This window comes from Melospiza melodia, chromosome 3 (genome assembly GCF_035770615.1).
Source record: "Melospiza melodia melodia isolate bMelMel2 chromosome 3, bMelMel2.pri, whole genome shotgun sequence".
NCBI lineage: Eukaryota > Metazoa > Chordata > Aves > Passeriformes > Passerellidae > Melospiza > Melospiza melodia.
Window position 1 is genome coordinate 9,160,837 of NC_086196.1, and position 24,660 is coordinate 9,185,496.

At 37.6% G+C, this 24,660-nt stretch overlaps 1 protein-coding gene across 17 annotated transcripts in view; it reads right to left on the reverse strand.

Annotated features, from left to right (window-relative positions):
• MYT1L (myelin transcription factor 1 like) overlaps positions 1-24,660 on the reverse strand; it is a 307,327-nt gene that overhangs the window by 82,852 nt on the left and 199,815 nt on the right. For 13 of the 17 annotated variants that reach the window (XM_063150775.1, XM_063150776.1, XM_063150774.1 and 10 more), the window contains exon 6: positions 21,068-21,441. In XM_063150775.1, the coding sequence (XP_063006845.1) occupies positions 21,068-21,441 (374 nt within the window). The remainder of the gene's footprint in view (positions 1-21,067; positions 21,442-24,660) is intronic. The other 4 variants (XM_063150777.1, XM_063150785.1, XM_063150787.1 and 1 more) reach the window with 1 other exon arrangement.

The following is a 24,660-nucleotide window of genomic DNA, read 5'->3' on the forward strand; positions in this document are numbered from 1 at the left end:
AAGAAAAAGGCAATCAAAATGCTAATTACTACTACTGCTGAATATTATGGCATAAATACTTATGTTTCTCCTTTCACTTCTATATTCACAGTTTTGTGGGATTTACTGCAATCACATTATTCAGATGACATAATTGCCTATGTTTCCAACTTTTCTCACTCCTGTATTTCCTGTAAATATGGTAGATGGCAAAGGAGTGAGTACTACTGGATTTATTCTCTTAATGATGAATGCCATTCACCAAAAGAGAAAGAGTATACTCCAAGAAGGAAAAGTTACATTTTTAACACCATACACACAATTAACACTAGTTGACCAATAGCAATACAAGAAGATTAAAATGGCATTTTACTTAGTGGATCCATCAGTAAAATCAAAATCTCTCAGTTCAACTGTGGAGAAGTCAAGAATTTTAACAGTGTTGTTACATGAAAAGAGGATAGAAGGAATTATATGCACAATATAATTTTGAGTAAATATGCTAGCCCAAATTTTATAGTCATGTATGTGTAATAGGGCTGTTATTTGTACTGTAACAGAATGGTGCAGAGTTACCACATTTTACTCATCTTTGGTCTAGTAACTGTTGAATAATATAGGGAGGGCTTAATAAGATGGAGCCAATGAGAGGCACTGAGGAGGAGATTCACCTCACCTAACTTTAGACATGAGCAAGGCAGACACCAACACCTACATCTGCATCCACGGTTCTGTCCTCAGTCAGTAAGAGAAGCAGACACTTTATGGACACAGCCCACCTGATCTGGTTAAGATACCTTCTTGAGAATAAAACTGATAACCACTGGAAGTGCCTGTTTCTCTTCATTGACAACAAAGGGACTCAGACTTGATGCCCACCTTAAAGATACCCATACTCAATCAGATGAGTATCATTCAGAGAGCATCTTCTGGTATCTAATGTTCACTCAGTTATGTTGTTATTAGACCCAAACATACATTCATAATTATGGAGTAATGAACACTGCATAACAAATATTTTGATAAGTGGCTACCCAAGCTGTATTTCAACATTTTCCAGCACTGGACAAGAAAGTGCCTAGATCTGTCATTACAGTGTCATGCTAGTCCAGTTTTCCAGCTGGTGCAAACTGAAAGAAACCAGTAGAGCTAGGATAATTAATACCTGCTCAAGAGCTAATCCATCAACTTCTGATAGCATCTTTGCAAGCTTAGATGTATTTTCAACACTAGTACACCTAAACACATAGCAATTTCTGAAGTGTGGCTCATATTTTAAATTAAACAAATCAAAGTGAGAAATTTCCAGTAGTAGGTGGCTTGTGCACTAACATTTTGGTAATAGGAAATAGTGTTTGATAAAAATAGATTTTATGTCAATAATCAAGATAATAAATCAAGAGTTGTAAATACAAAGCTAAATAGCACAATAATTAATATTTCAGCCACAAGATAGTATTTCTTCTACACAGTGGTTAGGGATCCTGGGATGATAGTAGGCTGTAGTTAAGCAGCAGAACTGGTTGATGACTAGGCTATGTCTAGAAAAATAATGCTCTAATGGTAAAATATCTTACATATTATCTGCTTAAATACAGAGGAAAGATAATTAATAAGGAAGATTGTATGGTACTTCTACATCACAAGATATTCCAAGCCAGTAGTGGGTTATCTGTTTATCATAAAAAGTGGTTTTATTTTAGTTGCTATGTTTTTCATGATCATCATAATTCACATTTAACTTTCAGTGCCACAAAAATTAAAGTATCAGGGTATCAGATTTTCAGTGTACAAGTTAGGATTGCCACTTACACTTCCTATTTGAAAAATGTCCATCTTGAATAACTGAATAGAAGAAAGCAATGAAAGATTAGTGGATAGCACAGATAGTCTGTGCTATTTGAAAAACAAATACACTAATAATTTTCTAAAGTAAAATGTACAAACAAATCCCACATTAATTTAAACATTAAGGATAAAACGTGGTGCCATGGAGATTGTTCCATAGAAACTGAGGCTTTTGTGGAGCGCTTCTTGTAACTATACTCATGGGCAATCAGATGCAGCAAAAGAACATCAAAGTAATTAAAGAAGCAACAAGCTATAGCTCCAAAATTGCCAATGCCTTCAAGTTTAGGATGAGATATCAACAAACACTGGTGAAATCAGTCCAAATCTAGCTTTAATATGATACTGAAATACAAAGTAGGAAAAAAAAGAAATTTCCCAAGTCATCCTGAGAACTGCTCAGGTATGCAGTGACTATTATAGGCCAACTTTTGAAACGTGAAAATTTTCAGAGATCGTTTCTTAAAAGAGGGGGATGTGTTTGTAAATGATCACCAAGGAGAGGAATATGTTATACCTTGCCTCCACAAGTGAAAAGTCAAAATATGAATCATTTACCATATGACAGAAGACATCTAAATTACTTTTGAGTAGGTAAGCTGAGTGAAAGTTATAACTACAGTATTTTTATTCTGTTTGTTTGGCTATATCCTCTTCTGTTCTCCCATCCATTCAGTCATAAAATGAAGAAGGAAAAGGTAGTGGAAGAGAAGAAAGTGTAAAGCACTAATCCCACACAACAGAGGTGGGAAAGCAAAATATTTGAATAAGTTTCCTTTCTCATATTTTGATTCTTGGCCTTTTTTGTATCTCCTTTCTCTAACAACTATTTTACTCATATCTCTTACCTCCATGCAGCAGTTAATTTTAATGAGGAAGATATTTATGTATGCCATGTCATCCCCTCAATAACAGCTGGATTCTAAGCTTGCTCTGGTGAGGTGCCTGTATCATCTGTTTATCAAAATGAAATTTTGAATACTGAATCAGTTTGTTTTTTAGTTAAGGGTCTTCTAGGAAGTATGTTACAACATCAGCTGTAGGTGAACTATATGCCTTTTCTTTGATTCAGGTCTGTAAAGTTTAATCTTGCTTTCATTTCACATTTTTGCAATTCCTTAGACTTGATCTGTAACTCAGTAACTACCTTTACAGTGTGCTGTTTAATGGCTGTCTATCGAATGACTGCAAAACCTGGAGAGGTAAAAGATTTACTCTACCCCTTGCATAAGTTTTGGAACCAGTGATGCAAACTGAAGGTTTTTATTTTGTGAAGAGATTGAGTTTGTCTCACAAAGACATAAGCTAGCCAGTTTAGGTGAAGAATGCACAAAGTTATATTATATCCTTTTTATGTTAACTTTAGGGCTGCACGGACAAAGAATATGCAATGCAGTTTAAAAAGAATATCAGATTATTCTAGCCCTCTTCCACAAAATATCATGACAATTTAGACATTCTAGATTATATAATTTGTTCTTTTTAACTCTCAGCAGATATAAGAAATGGCAGGAAGAAATTATAGTGGAGTAGTGTAGAACAGCTATTAAGAGCTGGCAGCCTTTAGCCATTTCGACAGAAGTGCACTTGTATTGCGCTAAAAAAAGTGAATAATTTGATTTCTTATTGCACCTTTCATCCAAGGATCTCAAAGCACTTTACAAACATTATTTTAAAAAGCCTCACAACACCCCTGTGAGGTAGGTACTTTAACCCCATTTACAGATGGGAAATTGAGACACAGAGAACTTCAGTGACTCTATGTCATTCCAGGAGTCACAGGAGCCTAAGAATTACAGCCTCTATATCCTTGACTGTTTCCTCCTTTTTTTCCTACCACATCCAATTTTTTCAGAAGAAATGGCTTGCTGGTTTCAGTTTAGGGAGTCATGCAAAACAGCACCTTCCTTTTGAAAAGGAAAATACACAGCATTTAGATTGAGAGATTCTGCAGAGAGAGGCAATGATACTTCAGAAATAGCAGCTACATTCCTACCAAAGGACAAAGACTTCGGAAACAAGACTTTCCGGATCTGTGGTCTGTGTATCAAATTACTCACTTTTCTTCCAAGAATGGGCAAACATGATGGCTAAGAAGCTAAACCTACATGTGGTCACACAGGCTTCCTGCCCAGATGGATGGTTTCATTATCCAGGCAGCATTTCCTGATTTAAAACACTTCACTGCTCTTGCCACTGCTACTTGTCAATTCCTAAGTGCTCAGCACATGATACTACAGCATCACCATTCTCCCTTTAAGCTGCAATGCAAAGTGCATGCACACATCTCCACACTACAGTCTCTGATAGCTGGCCTATGAGAAAGATTTAGCAAGACAATGTTGGCACAAATGAATTCCAAATCTTAGAAAGTTACGGCGTAATATGGGGAGGGGGATTGTTTGTACATTGATGTCTCGGGGAGAATCTTGTGAGAAAGAAAACTGAAGAGGTGGAAAACCCAGTGAGCTCTCAACTTCTCCACTCCATATGGAAAAAACAGAGGTGTAACTCTCCAAGAACCTAAGCAAGGTCTCCTAAAAGTCTAAACACTCCTACATGGGAGTCTAAGCACTCCTACTGACGTGGAATTTGGATTAGAGCCTAAGCATTTGAATATGCCTATTTCAGGGATGCACTAAACTCTGAAATTGACCATGTGCATGAAGAATCCTTTCTTCACCTTTGCAAAATTTCCTAAAGTTCTTTTATGCTGGAAGTGCTATAGGTAAAGACCCAAGCAATTTGGTTGTTATAACAATTGGTTCCTTTATGGACCTTATATACTTAGTGAAAGTCAAAAGAAAAAATTAACTGTTCACTTAATTGATTCTCTCTATGACTATTCCATTATATTCCATTTTTTATTTTTCCACTTCTTAGCTTGCTACAACTACTTACAATCATTATAATACTGGGAGTTATTGTTTAGACTCTTATAGAATTATAGTATTCAATTAATAACCAATGCTCCAAGTAAAATAAAAGGAGAGTAGAAGCCATTAAGCATGGCAAGGAAGTCCTGAGCTGAAGAACACAGCATGTTACAGTAGAAGTCAGTATTATAAATTAATAGTGAGGACTACAGTGCATCAAGCCCATACAGACCTTTCAATATGCACAATTTGCCACCTTATGTCTGTTTTAATTCCTTTTTTTCTGTTATGTTTTGATCTTTTCATTTATTATAGGTACTTTTTTATCTCGTTTTGCTTGCTGAAAATTTAAGTACTACCTTCTTTTTTTCTTGTTTCTTTTTTACTTTTCCCTAAGGACTAATCTGAATTTCTTTCCTTTCGTGGAATGATTACTAACACATAAAGACTAACACATAAAGATATTACTTTTAAATTCATCTTCTTGCTAGTTAAACAATTTTTTAAAAGAATACTAATAAATTATTTTGGTATAAAAGCATTTTGAAGATTTAGTTTTCTGTACAAATCAGTGCATTCTTGTCGAAAGGCAGAGGTGTTTTACATAACCAGTGCCCTGAAACACTCCTTTTTGTTTGACCTTTATATGACCTATTATCATGCCTCTGCTTGTGTCACACCTGCATGAATAGCAAGCATCCTGATCTACAAATGTTCACTCTAAGTATTGGCAGAATATGGATGTTCTTACTTGGGTTACTCCTATTAATATAAAGACAGAGAGCACCAGGTAAAACAGAGCAACATACTTCTAAAATTTTCTGTCATTTGTTATTCATCCGTGTTTTCCCAATCCAAATCCCTATGAGCTACCTGTATCAGGAGAGTTTTGGAAAATGATCTAAGGATATCTGACAGGTCTTCTGACAAGATCATGACTGAGGTAATTTTGCTTCAAGTGCCACACTGCAAGGGCTTCCTAAAGGTTATCTAGGTTCCGACTCAAGCCAGTATGTTTAAGATTTTGTCATTTCACCACAAGATACTGTTTGCCTTTCTCTGATCTTCAGAGACTGTCACATGCTTTTGACAGCGCACTGCTGCCACAGAATCAAGCAGTAGCTGAGGCTGGAAGGGACCTCAAGAGGCTTTGTGGTACAACACCTGCTCAATAAAAGTGCCAACTTAGAGCACTTATCAGGGCCCTGTTCTGTTAGTTCAGCTTTAAGGGTCTTCCAGGATAGAAATACCAGAGCATCTCTGGGAATTCTATTCCAGTGTTTGACCACTGTCATAATCAGAAATCCACTCTTATTTCTAAATGGATTTATTTTTTGTAACAACTTACGTCTTGTCTCTTTCTACACACTAACATCTTATGTCTACTCTCTGTACAAGTAGCTGAAGCCTAAGTTCTCCCCTTAGCTTTTTCTTCCTCAAGTGAACAAACTAGGTTTTTTTCAGTGTTTCTGCACATCATGTGGTCCAGCTCTTTAATCATCCTGGTTGTTCATCACTGGACTCCAATATTTCAAGACTTGTGCTGATGGACAAAATGATGTCTTTGCAGCATCATGTGATGGATGCTCCAAAACTGGACCTATTACTCCACATAAAAAGTGTAAGTACTACATAAAATGGAATAATAATTTCTTTTCCTTTTGGTTTCTGTTTCTCAAGTCTTTTCATTCTGACAGCCAAGTACTATTTCCAAAAGTCAAAAGGCAATTGATTTTCTGGGAATTATCTTGTTTTCCTCCACCACAGAGACAGCAGAAAATACTTTTTGTTTACCTACAGGTATGCCTTTAAGTAGGAAAGGTCCTTGACTGCTATGAAGCCTTGTTTGGTTTGTGATATCTGCAATATTTGGTATAAAGACATATGTTTAGGTTTGAGAAGAAATGTGCTGAGATTATCTGTGAACAGAAGTAGATATGCTGGGTTTGAAAGGGCAGGAAATTTAGCCAGTCACTCCCACCTGGTCCACACTTTGTGAATCAGGTTCAGGCAGCCCTTAATTGTTTTAACTTGACTTCTGTCTGGGCAGATAAAGAGATGGCTTTAGCTGATGACTGGCATTCATTTCATCCTACTTTTTCTCCCCAGGAAGTCAATATGAGGGAGGCAAGATATTTTATCTCACAGCTTTATAATGATTCAATGGAGTTTGGCAGTTTCTTGCCTTCTCTCAGGGTTCCACAGCTCAGCAGGGCACCAGGGAATGAGGAAACCAAAGCTACTCTCCAGATACTGGGATACAGCAGGAAGACAGCAGGGGAGCAGAGGACCAGCTGCACTGATGGCACAACACCCACTCAGAGAGCTCCTGGAATGGAGCTTCTCATGGGGCTATTCCTAAGAGTGCTCCAGAAACAGTGACCTGTGCCTACATCCCTCTCCATATTCATTGCTTTACAAAGGATGCAGCCTGAAGAACACATTTTTCAGTTCATAAAGCAGTATTTTCTTTCTCACTGAGACAAGAGGTTGGAATCCTTAGTATAGGGATACATAATCTCTTTTTACTGGGTTTTTTTCAGCTCAGATCTCTGACTCAGTGTCAGGCCATGTCTCCATATGAGCTACTCATATAGATTCCATTTACAGCTAATGGACAAAAACATGCATCCCGGGATATGATTTTTCATCCTAACCTAGGTATCTATAGTAGATTGGCTGAATTATCTCCCAGAAGTGACCATTTATCTTGATTCATTATCAATTAAACTGAGGGGGTGAATCCTATCCGTATTGCTTTCACTCAAAATTTTCAAGTTGATCTGTGCTGAATTTCAATGGTATCTTTAGTATGATACAGTAGGAACTGCTGAGTGAAAGGAATGAGGAGATACCCAAAAGAAAATATCTTTTGGTTGTGTATTGACAAAGATATATCAGGAAAGGCTGACATGGATGGGATACTACAGATGCTTTGGATGGGATACATGCTCATGACTGTATAATTTACATTATTGTTTGGTCTCCATTATAAGTTTAATTACTTTTTTATAGTTGTGTTTGATTACTAAAAAAAGCCTGTTTGTGCTTTGATAAGCTGACCTGACTGGTCAAAGGGACAGAGGCACATATCACTACCATTCTAGAGGATGACAGAACTGCTAAATATGGTATCATTGAAATTTCTTCTTCATGTCTCTCTTTTTATTCCCTCAATGAGTTCAGTGCCAAAGAATCTGGAAAGACAAAGAAATCTACACACACAAGCGCCAGACTTTACTTCATCTGAAATGTAAAGCTTTTAGTTAGGATGCTTGTTTCTTTATTTTTATCCCTTCATCTAGCTTTTTAATCTGCATTTGTCTCATTCCCTATGTTCTCATGACAGGGAAGGCTGAGTAACAATCCATAGCATAAGAAGAAAATAAACACAAAGAATTCTTTACATCTTTGGTTATAGCCCTCTATTATTAATATTCTCTTTTGTCCCTATTAATTAATGATAGAACAGCAAATGGAGAAGTGGAATGTGATTATTCATGCTGCTATACTCTTAGCGAGGCTCTGGCATGATTTTGACTTGAGTGACTTAGCAGTTTTCCAGCAGTGTCCAGATGAAGTGAAGAAGTGCTGGTTAGGGACCACTTCTGAGGAGTCTGAATGTGGTGAATGTATTTTGGATGGTAAAAGATTAGCTATGTATGCACCCAAATCATGCCACAGTTGAACTCAGGATTAAATGACTGGACTATTGTCTGTTTTATTCACTCACATGGATGTAGTCACTGAGTAATGTGACTGAAGGGACAAAGGCAGGAAAACCCATAAGCTGGGATAAATGGAGAACACATTTCAGAAGGAACAAGTAAGGCAAATATAAACCATTTACCATGGGTTTACACGGCAAGGCTTTGGTAGCAGGGTGGGCTACAACTTCCAGCAACTTCCCCCATGTTCAGGAGAGCCAATGCCAGCCAGCTCCACTGCCGGCAAAGGCTGAGTCCATCAATGATGGTAGAAAGATCTCTGTGATAACATATTTTAGAAGGAAAAATACAATTTATTGGGCAGAAGTAACTGCAGAAAGAGAAGAGTTGAGTGAGAATATGTTAGAGGAACAGGAGGGGCAGGAGGTGCTCCAGGCACTGGAGCTGAGATTCCCCTGCAGCCCGTGGTACGGACCATGGTGAGGCAGCTGTGCCCCTGCAGCCCATGGGGATGCACAGGGATGCAGAGATCCACCTGCAGCCTGTGGAGGAGCCCACATCTGAGCAAGTGGATGCTTGAAGGAGGCTGTGACCCTCTGGGACGGCTGCAATGAAACAGGCTCCTGCCAGGATCTGTGGCCCTATGGAGAGGGGAGCCCGTGGTGGAGCAGGTTTGCTGGCAGGACTGGTGACCCCATGGAGGACCCACACAGGAGGAGTCTGCTCCTGAAGGGCTGCACCCTCCCATGCTGGAGCAGTGTAAGAACTGAAGCCCATGGGAAAGACTCAAACTGAAATTCATGGAGGACTGTCTCCCATGGGAGGGACCCCACAATTGAACAGGGGAAAGACTCCTTTCCCCGAGAAGGAAGCAGTGGGAGAAACAACCTGGGATGAACTGCCTGTAACCCTCATTCCCTTTCTCCCTGCACCACTGGGGAGAGCTGGCAGACCCTGGAAAAGAGGCTTTATTTTGCTTCTCATTATCCTCCTCTGATTTTCACTGGTAAATTCAAATAATTGCCCCAAGTTGACACTGTTCTGCCTTTGAAGGCAACTGGTGAGTTATCTCTACCTGACTTTATCTCAGCTCAGGAGGGAAATGATAAGAGTGGTTTTAGCGGACACCTGGCATCTAGTGAGAGTCAACCCTGCACAATCAAGCTACTCCAGTCAGCCAAGTACACAAATATAGGGGACCTCAAAAAAGAGAAAATTGTGACTCAATGGCTCTTAGCAAGCTGCAAAGAGTCTTTAGTACCTTCTTTTTATTTGCCATCTATGTGTACACAGCCCATGTGACTGAAGTGTGTAAGAATGAGAGTACCAGACAGCTGTTAAATACAGGAAATGTATGCTACCAGATATAGATCACCTTTTATATCACTATGGCATCTGGAAAGATATTTCCAGCGAGGCTCTTTCAAGTACCTGCCCACCTAAAGACCTCACACTGCTCCCATTTTAGAATTTGAGTGATTTCACACTGCTGTTCAGATCTGCACTGGAATATCTGTCCTGATGATGAAAGCTTGTATCTCTTAAAAGGGGAGTATTTGCTGGACAAATGTAACAACCTACGTATTTACATACATTTCTATACATTTCCAACTAAATATGTACCTACCAGCTAGGATGGCAGTGGCTTTGTTGCCAGTCTCACAGGGCCTAAATTGAGTTCAGCAGCACAGCTCAGTGCATGGCTGAAATCTGTGTGCTGAGAATAACTATCCTCACAGAAACAACAAGTAACAAACAAATAAATCAAATAACCCCAATAGCCAGTTGTCCAAAATGTATGCATGTAGATACAGAGACAACCTTACACCATACAAAAATAAAACCTGAGTCTGAGTCTGGTTTCAGGATCCTTCAGTCTAGAACCTATTTTTCTGGAGTCCTCTGGTGAAAGTAATGTATGTGAGATAAAGTCAATATCTTTACTTCTGCCTGAAATTATTTATGTTGTTTTTTTTTTTTCACTTTATCATATTGCTCCCTCAAATTTGCCTTTTGTGTGACTATTTTTAGATTCTAGTCTCATTAATTTAACTTTCTGTGCACTAAAGTATCTGAGCCAATGGAATTAACCTATTCAACATGAACTTTTCCTCTCTGTTCCTTTGTATCTGGTGCTGTATTATGTTTTATGACTTAAAATGAATTTATTAAATAGAACTGCATCGAATCCATTCCTAAAACTCAGATAAACTGTGTACATTATTTCTACATTGCCTATCTTCTTGATGTGCAATTTGCAGATTTCAAGCAAAACACTTACTTGCCAGAGGACCGTAATTCTTTCTTTAAAAAGTACAGTACTATTAATTTTAGTTAGGCATTTTTTAAACAGTTAGTAATTTGGGTTCATTGCTGTTTGTATCTTATACAGACATCAAGTATAGTTTAAAAATCCTTATTTACAGTATTATAAAAAATCTGAGAGAGTCCACACATATTGGATGGGGTTCTAAAAGTGCTCTGAATGTGTCTAGTTCTAATGCTACTAATGACAATGATAAAGAATTCTATCATTAAGAAAATAAGACACAGCAAGCTACTTCACATCATGAACTATAGGAAAATGCTCACATATAACCAGGGAGAAGAAAATATAACAGAAAAAAACTGTGCTGCATTGCCTGTCAGTGTGGGTATTTTGTTTAGCCCTGATCTTCCATCTTAAAGCTTTTTAACTGTTAATTTAAAGATTCTTTACTGCAGCTTTCACATCTGTCATTTCCTGCTGTCTATGAAGGAATCCTAACAGCCTATTTCATTTGCTCTCTGCAGTATTCCCATGCTCACTTCTTAAGTGTTTCTTTACATCTTTCTGCATTTTTCTTTCCTGCATAAGCCCTGTCATCCCTTTTTCATTTGGAACTTATTGTTTACATCTCTGGGTCTGAAGACCCTCCAGCTGCTGAATAATTTTTTTTTCTTAAATTCATACCATATCTTTAATGAGGATTTCAACACAAATCACTTTAAAAAAATCTTACAAATAGCATCAGTAATTTCTAAAACACTTTCAGATTAGACTTCTCATGGGGCATGTTGTATAGAAAAGAACAATCATATACCACTATTTCTTGGTGATACAACTACATCTATACCCATCTGTGCCTTAAACCTGGGAGGCACCTTAACACCAATCAATTGTTCAAAGCTCTGCTCTGATGTGTACAGCTCCAGCCTTACAAAGCTCTCTGCCTATCTGCTATTTAAGCACCAATAACCAATAGATTCTAGACACTGGGTCTTTTCATACATAAGCTTCCAGACAAACCTAATCCAATAGCTATGCTCTAATGTACACCTGAAAGAAAACGGCTTCCCATGAAGTGTTGCTTTGATTGGCTAGCCTAATTTGTAGCCAAGAAAAGAACGGTTTGTTTCCTTCTTCATTTCCCCTGCTCACCCCCATTTGCCCATCGCCCAGGTGAAACACATTGTTTAGTGGGTAACTCACTAAGGAAACAGAAGAGTAAAAGCTCTCATGGTTTATATAGATTTCATATCATATTTCCCAAAAATGTTTGCTAGTCACCAGAATAAAAGGTAGACTGGATTCAAGCTCCATTAGGGAGCCAAAAACACAAGAGTAGAGTAAGAGCCAGACTTTAAGACCCACACTTTTTTTTAATGCTAATTGGTCATGCAAAAATACAATGTGTTTATTGTAGATGTTATACAAGGACACTTGCCTTGAAGAGAGAAATGCAGTGTCTCTTCCCTGTGCCCACGACTGATTTTGTAGCCTAATATTAAGAAGTCAAGCCATAAGATGGTTACAGGGTCCCTGGAACAAACAGAACTCAGCACGGCTTGCATCCTCAGGAGAACGATCCCCCTTGGCCTACAGCAGTCCTTGAGTGCTTTTTCTGGGGTGTGATAGAGCTCCATCACCGTGTGTGAGAGCATTCCCTACGCAAAGCAGTCACTAGCACACAACCTCCGGTGCTAGGAACAAAGCACAGGTGGCATTGAACTCCTGCATCACTTGCTACACTCAGCTCAGGCACCTGCATTACAGATAGGGGCACAATCTTCATTCCATTCTATTGTGAAACATTTATCTTGTTCCATAAATGTAACAGGATCCTTGGATCCTAATCCTAAAATTCCAGTTTCTATTCATCTAAAAGTTGTCCTTTTTGCCTGTACTTCCAGGGAAGGACATCCATAGACTGTGCTCACCAGATAATAAATAAACACTACTATAAAGTTTAGTATACTTTTTATAAGTCCAACTTCAGCCCTATTCCTAAAAATCATTCCATAATAATGATCTGATATTCTCTATTTCCACTATTACTTTTTAAAATATATTTTTCTCTTAATGATCTAAGGGCAAAGTTTTATTCAACACATTGCAATAGAAGAAGAAACAATTTTTAACTTTCCACTGGATGCCAGCCTTAAAGTTGAACAATGTTTCAATTATTGCAGATGACAGAATGACAATATTCTATAAATCTTCAGCCCAGTTTTTTACTTGGTGTCCAAGAAATTGCTTAGCAGATGTATCTTGTTTATAAAGAACTCTATAATAAGTGGAGGCAGTTGGTGGAACAATAGATTTGATACAATAGAAATCTGAAGCAAAGTAATTGCACAGCTTGCCTTAAAGTATATGAATAGTAAGGAATCTCACCACATATGCTTTGTAATGACAGAACCCTAGTCTGACGAGGGCCTGAGCAGCTTTGCAAACACTCCTGTGTTAGGTGAATGGAAGTGTTCATGACACACAGACCTTGCCCTTGTTCTGTCAGCAATCAATCCACGTCTGTGGAGCACAAGGAGGAGAATGTCTGCTTGATTTGTCTGGTTTTGTAATTGTAAATTCAGTTCTTCTGTGGCATTACTTTAGTGTCACAGCAATCCAAGTACTTACCCTTCCTATTTAATAGTATAGGCTGAAAAATTAATCTTTTGGGATGATAGAACTATCACATGATGAGTTCACCTAATAAACCCTGACTAAATCTTGCGCTGTCAATCCTGTTAGCTTTCTCTGACAGAGCCACCACAAACTTTTGCTATAGCAATAATATTTCCTGCAGACAGCATATAATATATGACACACTCTCCATGTGGTGGAATGGATACTTGAAATGCTTCATGTTAGTGACAATTTTCAGTGCTTTCTGCATGAGGCCTTAAAGTAACCACACAATTGTGAGGATTTCAGTACCATTGACCACACCCAGCCTCCTTTAGGTTGTTTCTTTCCTATCATTAGTTTGGTTTTGTTTGTTTGTTTCTTTAGGTTTTTTGTATTCTGATAAATGATTTGGACTTCCTTGCTGTTCAGCTTGCTAAGAACAGTGGAATCTGTAGCTCCCAGAACCTACTGTCAAGGGAAAAAAATTTAATACATTAATTTACAGAAGGGCAGGTATTTCTTATGATAAAAAACACTACATCATATGTGATATCAGTGACAAAGAAAAAAATTCAATTGCTTTGAGACCTATAAAATAAGGAAGAAATGTGTCCATAACACAAAAGTCCTCAAAAGTACATATATATGTTCATTAGGCGTCAGTGTTTTTGTTTCAAAAGTATTCTTTTTTAGGTTTATCTGTTTCAGTTTAAAAAAAAATTCTGTGATTTGAGGCCTTTTCTAGGACTGCAAATTTGATTTGTGAGAATGGACATGGATCAGAAGAAATTACCAATCCAGTAATTTTATTTCATTTTATTATCTCCTGGAGGAGCTCTAATAAGGCAAAATTAACTCCCACAGCTACCAAATAAAGTTCTCTGCTTTTCAGGGTAAAAGGCTACTGTTTGTGCTCACTCTTTTAGGACAAAGACTGTAAGCCCAGTGAGAATTGTGAATTGAGAAGGTCATCAAAATTGCTCATAGAGCTGCACTCTAAACACAAGAGGAAAACCAGGAATCTCTAATACTGACCAAGCAAATGTTATTTTAAAGAATCATTACATCTGTAGTGTCCAGAAGGATTCACACAGAACCTGTGGTCACTGTGTAAGGTGCAGTACAGTGTGGGCAATGGACTCTTTGAAGTAGCACTGGGAAAGACAAAGCAATTCAAAGAGAGATCATGAAGAGCTCAGTTCTGTACAACCCCTGAATATGTTTCTAAAAGTGACATATTCCAGATGTGAGACCTTCTACAACAGCAAATACAACAACAAATATGGATGCAAAGAGCTGCTATATAAATTGAGTTCATTATTGGTTCTTTAAAGCACTCCATCATATAACCAACTGGCTTCTTGGCACAATTGTGCCAAAAAGAGATCATTGGCAATGAACAGGTTACAGAGAGTCTAAGTGAGAACAGAGCTACACCTCTAAGACTACAGGACTTTAATTTCTTCTCTAATCCATCTTATTCCAGAAAGAATTAATTCTACAGTAAGATCTTGCCAGACATCAAATGAAATAGGAAAAAGTCAAGGATCTACTCAGCATTTTTCTGCAGACAGAAGGATGCAATGGAAATGCAGAAAAGACAGCCTTTCCCTGAGGAGTGCAACCCATGAGAATCCAAAGCAGTGCTGCACAGACATGCTTCCTTTCCAAACACACTGCTCTGGCAAAACTAGAGAAAGCACTGGTCACAGACAAGCCCTGAAACAATCTGACAGTACAAGGGCCCAACATCACATGTTCAGCTAACACTGAATGAAGGAGTTAGTGTATTAGAAACACAATAAAGCAGCCCCATACCATGTGAAACAGTTTCAGAATAAGGCAGCATTGAAGTCTCAGACGCGGTGCTGAATGTGCTCCTTGATGCTTTTACCAAGGCCTTCAGTTCAGACCATGAACGCTTTAAGTGTGCCAGTGTCCTCTACAGAATTTCTGCTTACATCAACTGAAGTTGTGTATGACAGAGATCTATAATCTGTCTCATCAAAGGTGAATAATCTCCTTACACTGCAGAAAGCTATAATTGAATAATTTGCTTTTGGAGGATATTCCACATTATCATTTAAGTCCTTTTTTTTGTAGGAAAGGAGTTAAATACATAAGATGGAGAGTTAAATAAATCTAAGTTTTTAGACACAGACCAGAAGTTTTACTGAGCTTCTGAGTTAAAAATTCAAATTGAAGGAAGTCGTCTAAAACAGTTCTTCAAACAGAGAAAACTTAGGGATGACATGTGCAACATATCACCTCACATAAATGGAACTCTACTGACATAAAGCTATTCTTGACTTGTCTTGATGCAAACAACTCAGTATCAGACCCAATCTTACTTCAGAGAATTTAAAAATTATGTTTAAATAATGCTGTTTAATGAGTTTAAATTATGTTGTCTATTTATAGTAAAGACCTTGAGCATGGAACGCAGTAAAAAGCAGAACTTACTAACACTTGAGTCATATTTAAGTAATCAACAAACCAACCAACTGAACAACCAACTGAACAACCAACCAACCAATCAACCACAAACACATAACAATAACAAAAAGATCCAAACTTTTTCCACAAGAACTAGAAGTATCCAGGGGGTATTTACCACCTAACTGTTTCCCCACCCTACTCCAACAACCTTGGGGTTTCCAGGCCTGAACTACCAGTACCAAATGTTTTAATTGCATTATTTCAAAAAAAAATTTTCAGTGAAAATCTTGAGTCTGAATCTCTCAGTACGAAATATAAACAGGTAAACAGCAGAACATGTTGAAATCCGTGCTTGCTTCTTCAATGGAAAAAGCAGTTATCACAGATTCACAGAATATTCTGAGTTGGAAGGGAACTCCAAGGATCATTGAGTGTAACTCTTAAGAAAATGGCCTATAAAGGGATCAAACACACAGCTTTGATATTATTAGCATTATGCTCCTAATCAACTGAGCTAATCTCAGTATCAATAAAAGTTCTTATCCTGAGCCTTGACTCAACAACTCCCTGGCTTGAGCATTTAACGAGACCAGACTGGTAACTAGACGAGAAAAATAACTTGAACTTTTTATCCAGAGGAAAAGAATGCAATGGCCAGGATAAATGTCGTCCAGCAGCAACTCTTAATTTTTTGTTTTCTTCAAGTGGCTATTATTAGGGTGTGAGACACCCTAAGCACAGGGTATCTTCTTTAGTCAAGGTAGAGTACAGCAGTAAAATGTATTAGCAAAGAGTTTACATCTGCTTTGTCTTATGTAAACATGTAAAATTTTTTTAGTCTCCTTTGGCCCTGAAAAAGACCCTTTTTCCCATGCACATTGTCGTAGGCAGTGAAATTATGCTTTCTGGCCTCTTAATTTAAAGCTATAATTTACTTCTACTAGGTGTTTTGTCTGTGAGTACACGTGAGTGTAGTTCTCTGCTCTGATTAAGACTGATCACCTACTGTGTCCATCAAACAGATGACCACTTTCCTTCTAGCAGTTTGAATAAATGAACATGATTAGTGGTCAGCAGGCTGACAGATGACCTTGCTAATACAGATAGGTTGTCTAAATTTCATCAAGATGTTTACGTTATCAGGAATGCTTTCAGCAGCATGCACAGCTGGAAGGCTGTGTGGCAACATGTTTTCCTCAGCACATGGGCTTCTTTCATCTTTTAGACTGGTGTTTGCATCTTTTCTTGCTTAGAGGACACAAGTGCTTCAGACGCAATCTGCTAAGGGGATCAGGAATATAGTGGAGGGCAATAACAATCTCAATAGAGCTGGTAGATGGATTTCACATTTTGAGGGTCTGTCTGTGTTGAGCTCATGCAAATAAAAGAAAAACAAAATACTATGACGTTTTTTAAAAAAAATCCTACAATTTAAACAAATGTTGTTGGATTCAATGATCTTAGAGGTCTCTTCCAACCTAAATAATTATATTATTCTATGAAATATGAAAATAGGTAGAACATCTATGTCCATGTGCTAGTTTTTCTTATTACTGTGTCTCCTTTGAATACACACTGCTATCTGTGGTTTAAAGCTATTTCTGAAGTGTATTTCACTGGAAAAATTCGGTGCAATACCACATATTAGTATACTGGTTATGCCAATTACTTTGAGTTCAAAAGAAAGTGTAAGGGACCATCTAAAAGACTCCTAATTCACCTGTTAAGAAATTGCACTAATTTCTGTAGCATCATCTGTGAAATGGATTTGAATGATGGATCAAATTTCCTTAAGTCTAGAATCAACCTAACTCCTCCTATTCCTGATTAGAAAATATCTGGCGTACAAGCAGTTTGAATGTCTTCATGCCATATGGACTAAATGGCTCCTTGGAACATCTATTCCAGGACCTTCTCCAAGGAAGATTTTTTTTTTTTTTTAATAGAAAAGCATTGTGAAATGGTTTTCAGGATCCAACTACCTGAAGCAAGCTCATCTCAGAAGAAGGTACTTTGGTTTGTCTTGAAAACTGAAAGGACACTTCAGTTTTTAATCCAAAGGTTCTTGGCAGTTGCCATTGCAGAGAACGGGTGCTCCAAAAGAAGCCTTTACTCTCACTCCTTCCCATTTGTATTTCAATTTACAGGTTAGGCTATCACCGGTAACACAGGTCATCTCTATCTTTCCTTTTTTTCCCTGGGACAGAAGAGTAATCAGAAAGATTCATTTTTCCTTTAGCAGTTATGCTGAACATAAGGGCTTCTCAAGTCTCTTTATAAATACCTGCTCTTCAAAGAGATTCAGATTTAATGGAAATTTAGAGGATATGCTAGCTATTGATGGAGAGTTTAAAACATGAATTTTGGTTCAAAAGATTGTGTAGAGAAGTACAAGCACAGAATTTAGGACCCATCAGAAAAAGTTTGGTTGGTTTTTTTTTCCTTGTAGTGATTTTCAAAAAGGCTGTGATGGTTTCAATGAATGCACAAGTATTTCCAATAGGAATTGTGTATCTACATTACCTGTATACTACCTATATCTGCTGAGAACCCCATCCAAAATTCCCATTCCTTTAAGCAAAAAAGGAATGGGCAATGACACAACAGTGACAGACCTGAGTTTCCCAGGATTTACCCTTTTCTGCTAGAAAACTGAATTTGACCTAAGAAACAGTAAAATACCTTACTCTTACAGTCCTACCTTCTCCCTTCCCCCTCCTCCCCATTTCTGCCTCTATAGTCCTATCCTATACTTGCTGATGGAATTCTTCTGCCACCAATACTTATGATTTTAACTGTTTCGTTCACCTAGATTATAGCTACTTCTGGAAATTTTCTGAACTGCTATCATCTACAGCACTAGTGACAGAAACCTTCATGAGAACTGTGTAGGCATCCTGGTGACCAGTGGATAATTCTGCATTTTGTTTCTAGGGACAGGAATACTATGGCACATTAAGACCTCCTGCCAAAGTGACTTATAAGATGGTTTGCTACAATATTGTAGTGAACCTTGTAGTGAGCAGCAAGTGATTGACTACTAAATTCATAGGTGACAGATCTAATTTTCCATATAGTCAATATGTAAAGGCAAGAGTCATATTCAGGCCATGTAGTTTAAGAATACTTAATTTTGCACCTTATTTTTCTGGAAAATCAGCAGTCCAAATTCTATCAATGCAGATTATGCTACAAGCGGGATAAAGTGAAACATCGATATCCCTACTGGAAACCATAGGAAAGAAACTATTTTTAAAGTATGATTTATTGATTAGCCTCTAGCCTCTTACAACAACCAAATTGTCATTACTCTTTACTCTTTGGTATAGTCATAAGGAACTCCATACTACCTTCCTAATCAATTGCTAGAAACTCTTCCTTGTAAATCATCTCTGCTCTAACTAGGACTGTTGCATACTGACAACTGTGTTGATATTCAAAAGGATCATTGAATATTTCTCAAATAAAATCCTATAATCACTTCCCTGATTTCAAGAGGAATTTTTCTTAATGACTAATCATTTATATAGAACATATATTTATTTATTAATATACTTTTGTTTTATTACGGCAATCACATGAGTTCCTAAGAAAAACTTACTTATGTAAGTTTTAATTTCAAGTAATACGCAGAGCAGCTAATAGAGGTACCTTTGTAAATTTTTTGCAGTTCTTAACCACAGCCTACTATATATGGAAGGAAAGCAGTCAAAAAACAATGTCAGCCTCTTCACATTGATTAGGACCACTAACTGCATGTGTAACTGTGTTAGAATAAGTAAACCACTGTGTTTCATTATCATAGAAAAATAAACTGAGGATCAAGCCTGCTGGCTTGCCAGAAGCAATTTTCTTGAGCTCTTGAGTTTTGCTTTAGGTTTTTTTTTTTCCTTTCATCATTTTTGATAGTGTAGATTCAAAGTTTTAATGTCAGCTGAAATCACAGCAGCAGTTGCACCATAATCTATACACCAACAAACTTAGTCACCACTATTTTTAAAGAAACTGCTGGACATCCCGCACTTGCTCATCAAGAGAGCAACAGCAGTTGCACATCAGCCTGATCTAACACAGCTTCTCTTCCAGGTTCTGAAACAGCAGAGTTCCCTGCAAAAGGAAGTTACTTCCTTGTTGCATCAAACTCACACAACTTTTAAGACTGACAATTTATCCTCTACCAATTTTGTGGTAATTCAGGCAATTGAGGAAACACTACAGATGCAGTATCTGAGAAAACTCTGATAGCCACCCAGCTGGCCAGCATCTCACCCAAAGAGAAAGAACACTTCCAAAGTCTTTAAGATTTAAGATCTGACCTTACAGAATGCTGAAACAAAAGTCACACAACTTTCATACCTGGTTCCTAAGAGGAATCCAACTGAGGAGTGCTGAAAGCTTTTCTTATATTTTTATTGGTTAGAAAGGTGAATCTACCCAACCAAAAACGTGTTCCCTGGAAATGGGAACAAAATACTTTTTAGATAGCTCATTAATTTTTGCATGATTCCTTCATTTCACCCCAGTGCATTATGATGTCTGTCATCAGCATAAGGAGTAAATGGACAGTGATTACATATTTTGAAAGTATTATATAAAGTCCAATATCCCAAAAAAAGAGAAAGTTTGAATAGGCTAATGGCAATGCTACTGCATTAATTTGGTTACTACCAGTAACCTGTATGTCTAAATGGCATTTATGCCATGGCATGATAACAAAAATATATAAACTTTAGAAAGACGTTATCTATGTAAAACTGTCACTCACTGTATTTTTAATAGAATCAACTAAAGCACACAAATTGAAGTCCAAAAGAGCCAAAGTATATTACAATAGTTAGTTCTGAATAGTTTCTTACAGTGGGGGAAGTAAAGGGCAAAATTTTTAATGGGAAGAGGTCCATTTTTGCTCACAAAAATTATCTGCAAACTTGTGACAGAATTTATGTGGGCAATTGTTGACATCCTGTACACAGATCTAGCAAATACCCTTGCAAATGATCAGTACAGGCACCCAGCTGTAGCTGATGCTTTGCTTGTACCTTGGTGAATATTCTCCTGGTAACTGCATGCATTAATCCACACTAGGATTACATTTTATGCAAGCATTTTTAGCACAAACATACCTCCACCCTCCTTGTTTGAACTGTGAGTGCTGGTGTATTAAAAACATTTGGAAGACAGACTTATTAAAATAAATGTTAAGAGAACACAGTGGGGTATATTTTCAGTGTGAAGCAGAGAGATTTAACTGCATGACTTCCATTAGCTTTAATGAGAACTGAACAGCTAAATCCTCACACACCACACTAGAAGATTAACCCAGAAAACACACATTGTTTACTTTTTACTAATACTCTGATTATTACCACGTTCTTCCTCCTCCTCCTCTTCTTCCTCCTCTTCTTCTTCCTCCTCCTCCTCATCCTCCACATCTTCACCTTCCTCTTCATCCTCCTCCTCTTCCTCCTCAATCTCCTCTTCTTCTTCTCGATCTATCTCCTCATCATCCTCCTCCTCGTCACCTTGCTCCTCATTATCATCAGAATATTCCTCCTCCTCTTCATCCTCTTCCTCTTCTTCCTCTTCCTTTTCATCCATCTCCTCTGTTCCATCAGTTTCATAGCACTCATCTACTGAAGAGTTGTCTGCTTTAACCACAAAGGGTTTTCTTTTGGGGGCTGGTTCTTGGGGTTGTTTATCTTGTGTTTTTCTTTTTTTTGCCAATGGACAGCCATAAACACTGTTCAAAAATAAAAGATGAAAATTATAACATTATCCCCCAGATTTTATTTAGTCATATTCTAATTCTACATCATGATTAGTTGCTGTTCACAAAATGCATGTTTTCAAAGTAATGTTTAGGCAATGATGACCAAGGGGAAGGACACAAAACCTGTGAAAATGCAGCTGACTATTATTTGCCTGAAAATGTCACACATACACGACAGCGCAACAATTTCAGAAGTGATACAAATGTGTGTTTCTCCTCCTCATTAATTTTTATCTTCTACATTATTTATCTCCTTTCTAAGGCAGATGAATATAGTTATAAAACCAGCAATCTTGTCCTACCTGTAGCTAGCGGTACAAAATTCAGGAATAAAGCAATGCTTCAAAATTTTGTAGTGTTCAGTATTTTGATTGTGTGCAATTATGTTTCAATTCAATGATATTTAAATAATAAAAATATGATCACACTTTGAATGATGTTGTCATTATTATACATAATAATGTAATAATAAAAAACCAATAATGAATCGCTCTTAAATTCCCCACTGTTTTTGTCTATAATATGCTACAAGGCTGGACAAATGGGAAAGAAACACAACCAACACAAATAATTATCATGGCCAGTATTACAAGTGTTCTCATATTAAAAAAAAATCCTATCAATAAATAAAATCTTTTGTCAATGAAGAAGGACTTTTCAAAATTGAGTACCACTTTCTTATGGATCATTTTAATGCATTGTAACAGAAATAGTATTTCAGAGTCCTAGTTTTCTACCAAAGTAGCCACCTGTTTCTCAAAGGTCACATAATCTGGGTTTGCTGAACCTGATCTCCCTTGTCCAACCTCTACAACCTTCTGTGCAGTGACTGCACACACACATCATTTTTGTTTAAAGAACTTCCTCTTTGAAGTTTTTCATTGTGTGATTATAACATTACTCAAGCTGTATCAGTTTTTAATCTTCTTCCTGTGATTAACTAGTTTTGGGATATTTCAACTGTTTTTCATAACCTTTTCTGCATATCTATTAATAACTTACCCTTTTATGTTATATTCTTTCTCCCTTTTTCCCAGTACTCTGAGGATCTCTTATTTTCTTCCACTCTAATAATGCTTCATATTCTCTTGACAGACCACTGAAAAATCTGGTGCCTCACCACATTTTGTACTGCAATATGTGGTGTCCTCCTAGTCTTGATCATGGTCTAATTTAGTTGCATCCCAGCAGATATGCATCCCAATTACTTAAACTGCTACTTAGGTAAAAACAATTCTATTTAAGCACTCAATCACTTTATTTAAGTGCCTAACTTAGCTATTGTCTTACCTAAATTTCAAATCACTTGTTCACAGTCTGCCTGGCACACACATATCCAAGGAACATAGAGTCACAAAATATGGTATTCATGAAAAACCTGCTACAGGAGATCTCTGTGCAACACAGGCAACTTTCTCTCTGTGGGGACAATAGGTGTCTTTGAAGTCTAATCCAGCATGCCTAAAAACACCTGCCTTCATTAACACTATACAGAAATACTGCGTAAATTTTAAGTACATCCATCTAGCCAGATTCCAATGTACCTCACTTGGGATTAGGGTACTAATCCTAGCAGAATATGGATTCCAGACACCTGCATCAAAGTTGAGGCCTAGTGGTGCAGGCTAGAGGGGGAATAGATCCACAACCTCCAGATTCCAAAGCCATATTCCATCCAGAAGGAATTTTCGGTGGAAGACCATCCTCTTATGGAAGATGAGCCCCAGCACACCTGGAAGCGAGAAACTCTGATGCAACAGGAAAGCAAAAACCCAAATCTTCACTAATTTTAAGAGCCCTAAACCTGAAAAAATAGGGATCCCTAAGCTTCTAGTGTTTTCTCTTTGGACTATATTTGTTTCTATCTAATGACACTTCAAAGTAAAACCTATAAATATAGAAGAAATCCTTGTCCTAGATCACCACTACAGTTCAGGGCCAAATGACTGTCCTGCCTCTTTTTCTGTTGAATCCTCCTCTTGGTCAGGACTCAGTTGCCCAGAAACAAGGGAAAATGTAGGACACGTTTCCATGGGAAAAATTCTACATAATCACAGTCAAGCCACAAACAGAAATTCAATCTCCAACAGTCTGGACACTGCATAATACCTGGGGTGAAAGGGAAGCACTGTTTCTTGTAGTTCTGACCACTCCAGGTTTATTTTGGTACTTTCCCTGGTGCTATGGGGTTTCAGCAGCTGCCTATATAAATTCTCTGCATGGAGCTCTGAGAGAAGGCAGGTAAATTTTTCCTCAGAACTAGAATTTCATAGTGTGTGCTGTGCCGATGAAAATGGCTGGATCATTAGGGAGGAATCTGTTTCACTTACGTGTCTAACAGAGGCTGCATCCTGGAAAACAAGAGTTGATCACATCCTGAGGCTCAGGCAGGTTTTAGAAACTTGCACATGTCTTTATTATTTATTTAAGCAGACAGGTTAACATTTACTGAATGAATGTGTCCTGCTTTCTTGGTTTCTGTTCCTTCTCTTTCGGATGCATGCTACCCTCACCACAGCTTCTTCAACACCAATATTTCTTAAATATGTGCTCTCAAAATCCTGGTCTTTATTTCCAAAGACATGAGTAGGCTTACCCCCAGAAATGTCCATGATTTCCTTTCTTCCTCTTATTATAACCTTCTTAGAACTTTGCACTGATGACACTTCAGGCAGCTCTGAACTAAAAGGGCACCCAGAGATGTGTAACTGCGAACATTTTTCCCTACTGGCATTCATACAAACTACAGTTTTTCATAGAATCATGGAATGGCTTGGCTTGGATGGGACGTTAAAGACCATCTACTTCCAACTTCCCTGCCACGGGCAGAGACACCTTTCACTAGATCACGTTGCTCTAAGTCCCATCCAACCATGGCCATTTTGTCACACTAGAGCCAGAACATTAATTTCATCCTGATCCAATCTTTTTTCATTTAAGAATACCAAGTACTTGTAATGCCCCAAAACTATCTCTTTTGCAATTCACAGAAATGTAAGAAGTGAGGCAAAGGACGGGGGCTAACAAATACATCTATTTTGGTTTGAACTGTTGTTTAATTTTTGTATTTGACAACTACCAAGAATTGCACTACTTTTTAGATATAAATTATTGGTCAAAGGTAGAAAGAAATCATCACTGCCATTTTTTGTCATCTTTAGGATCCTGTCACATTTTTATGGTCTTCTA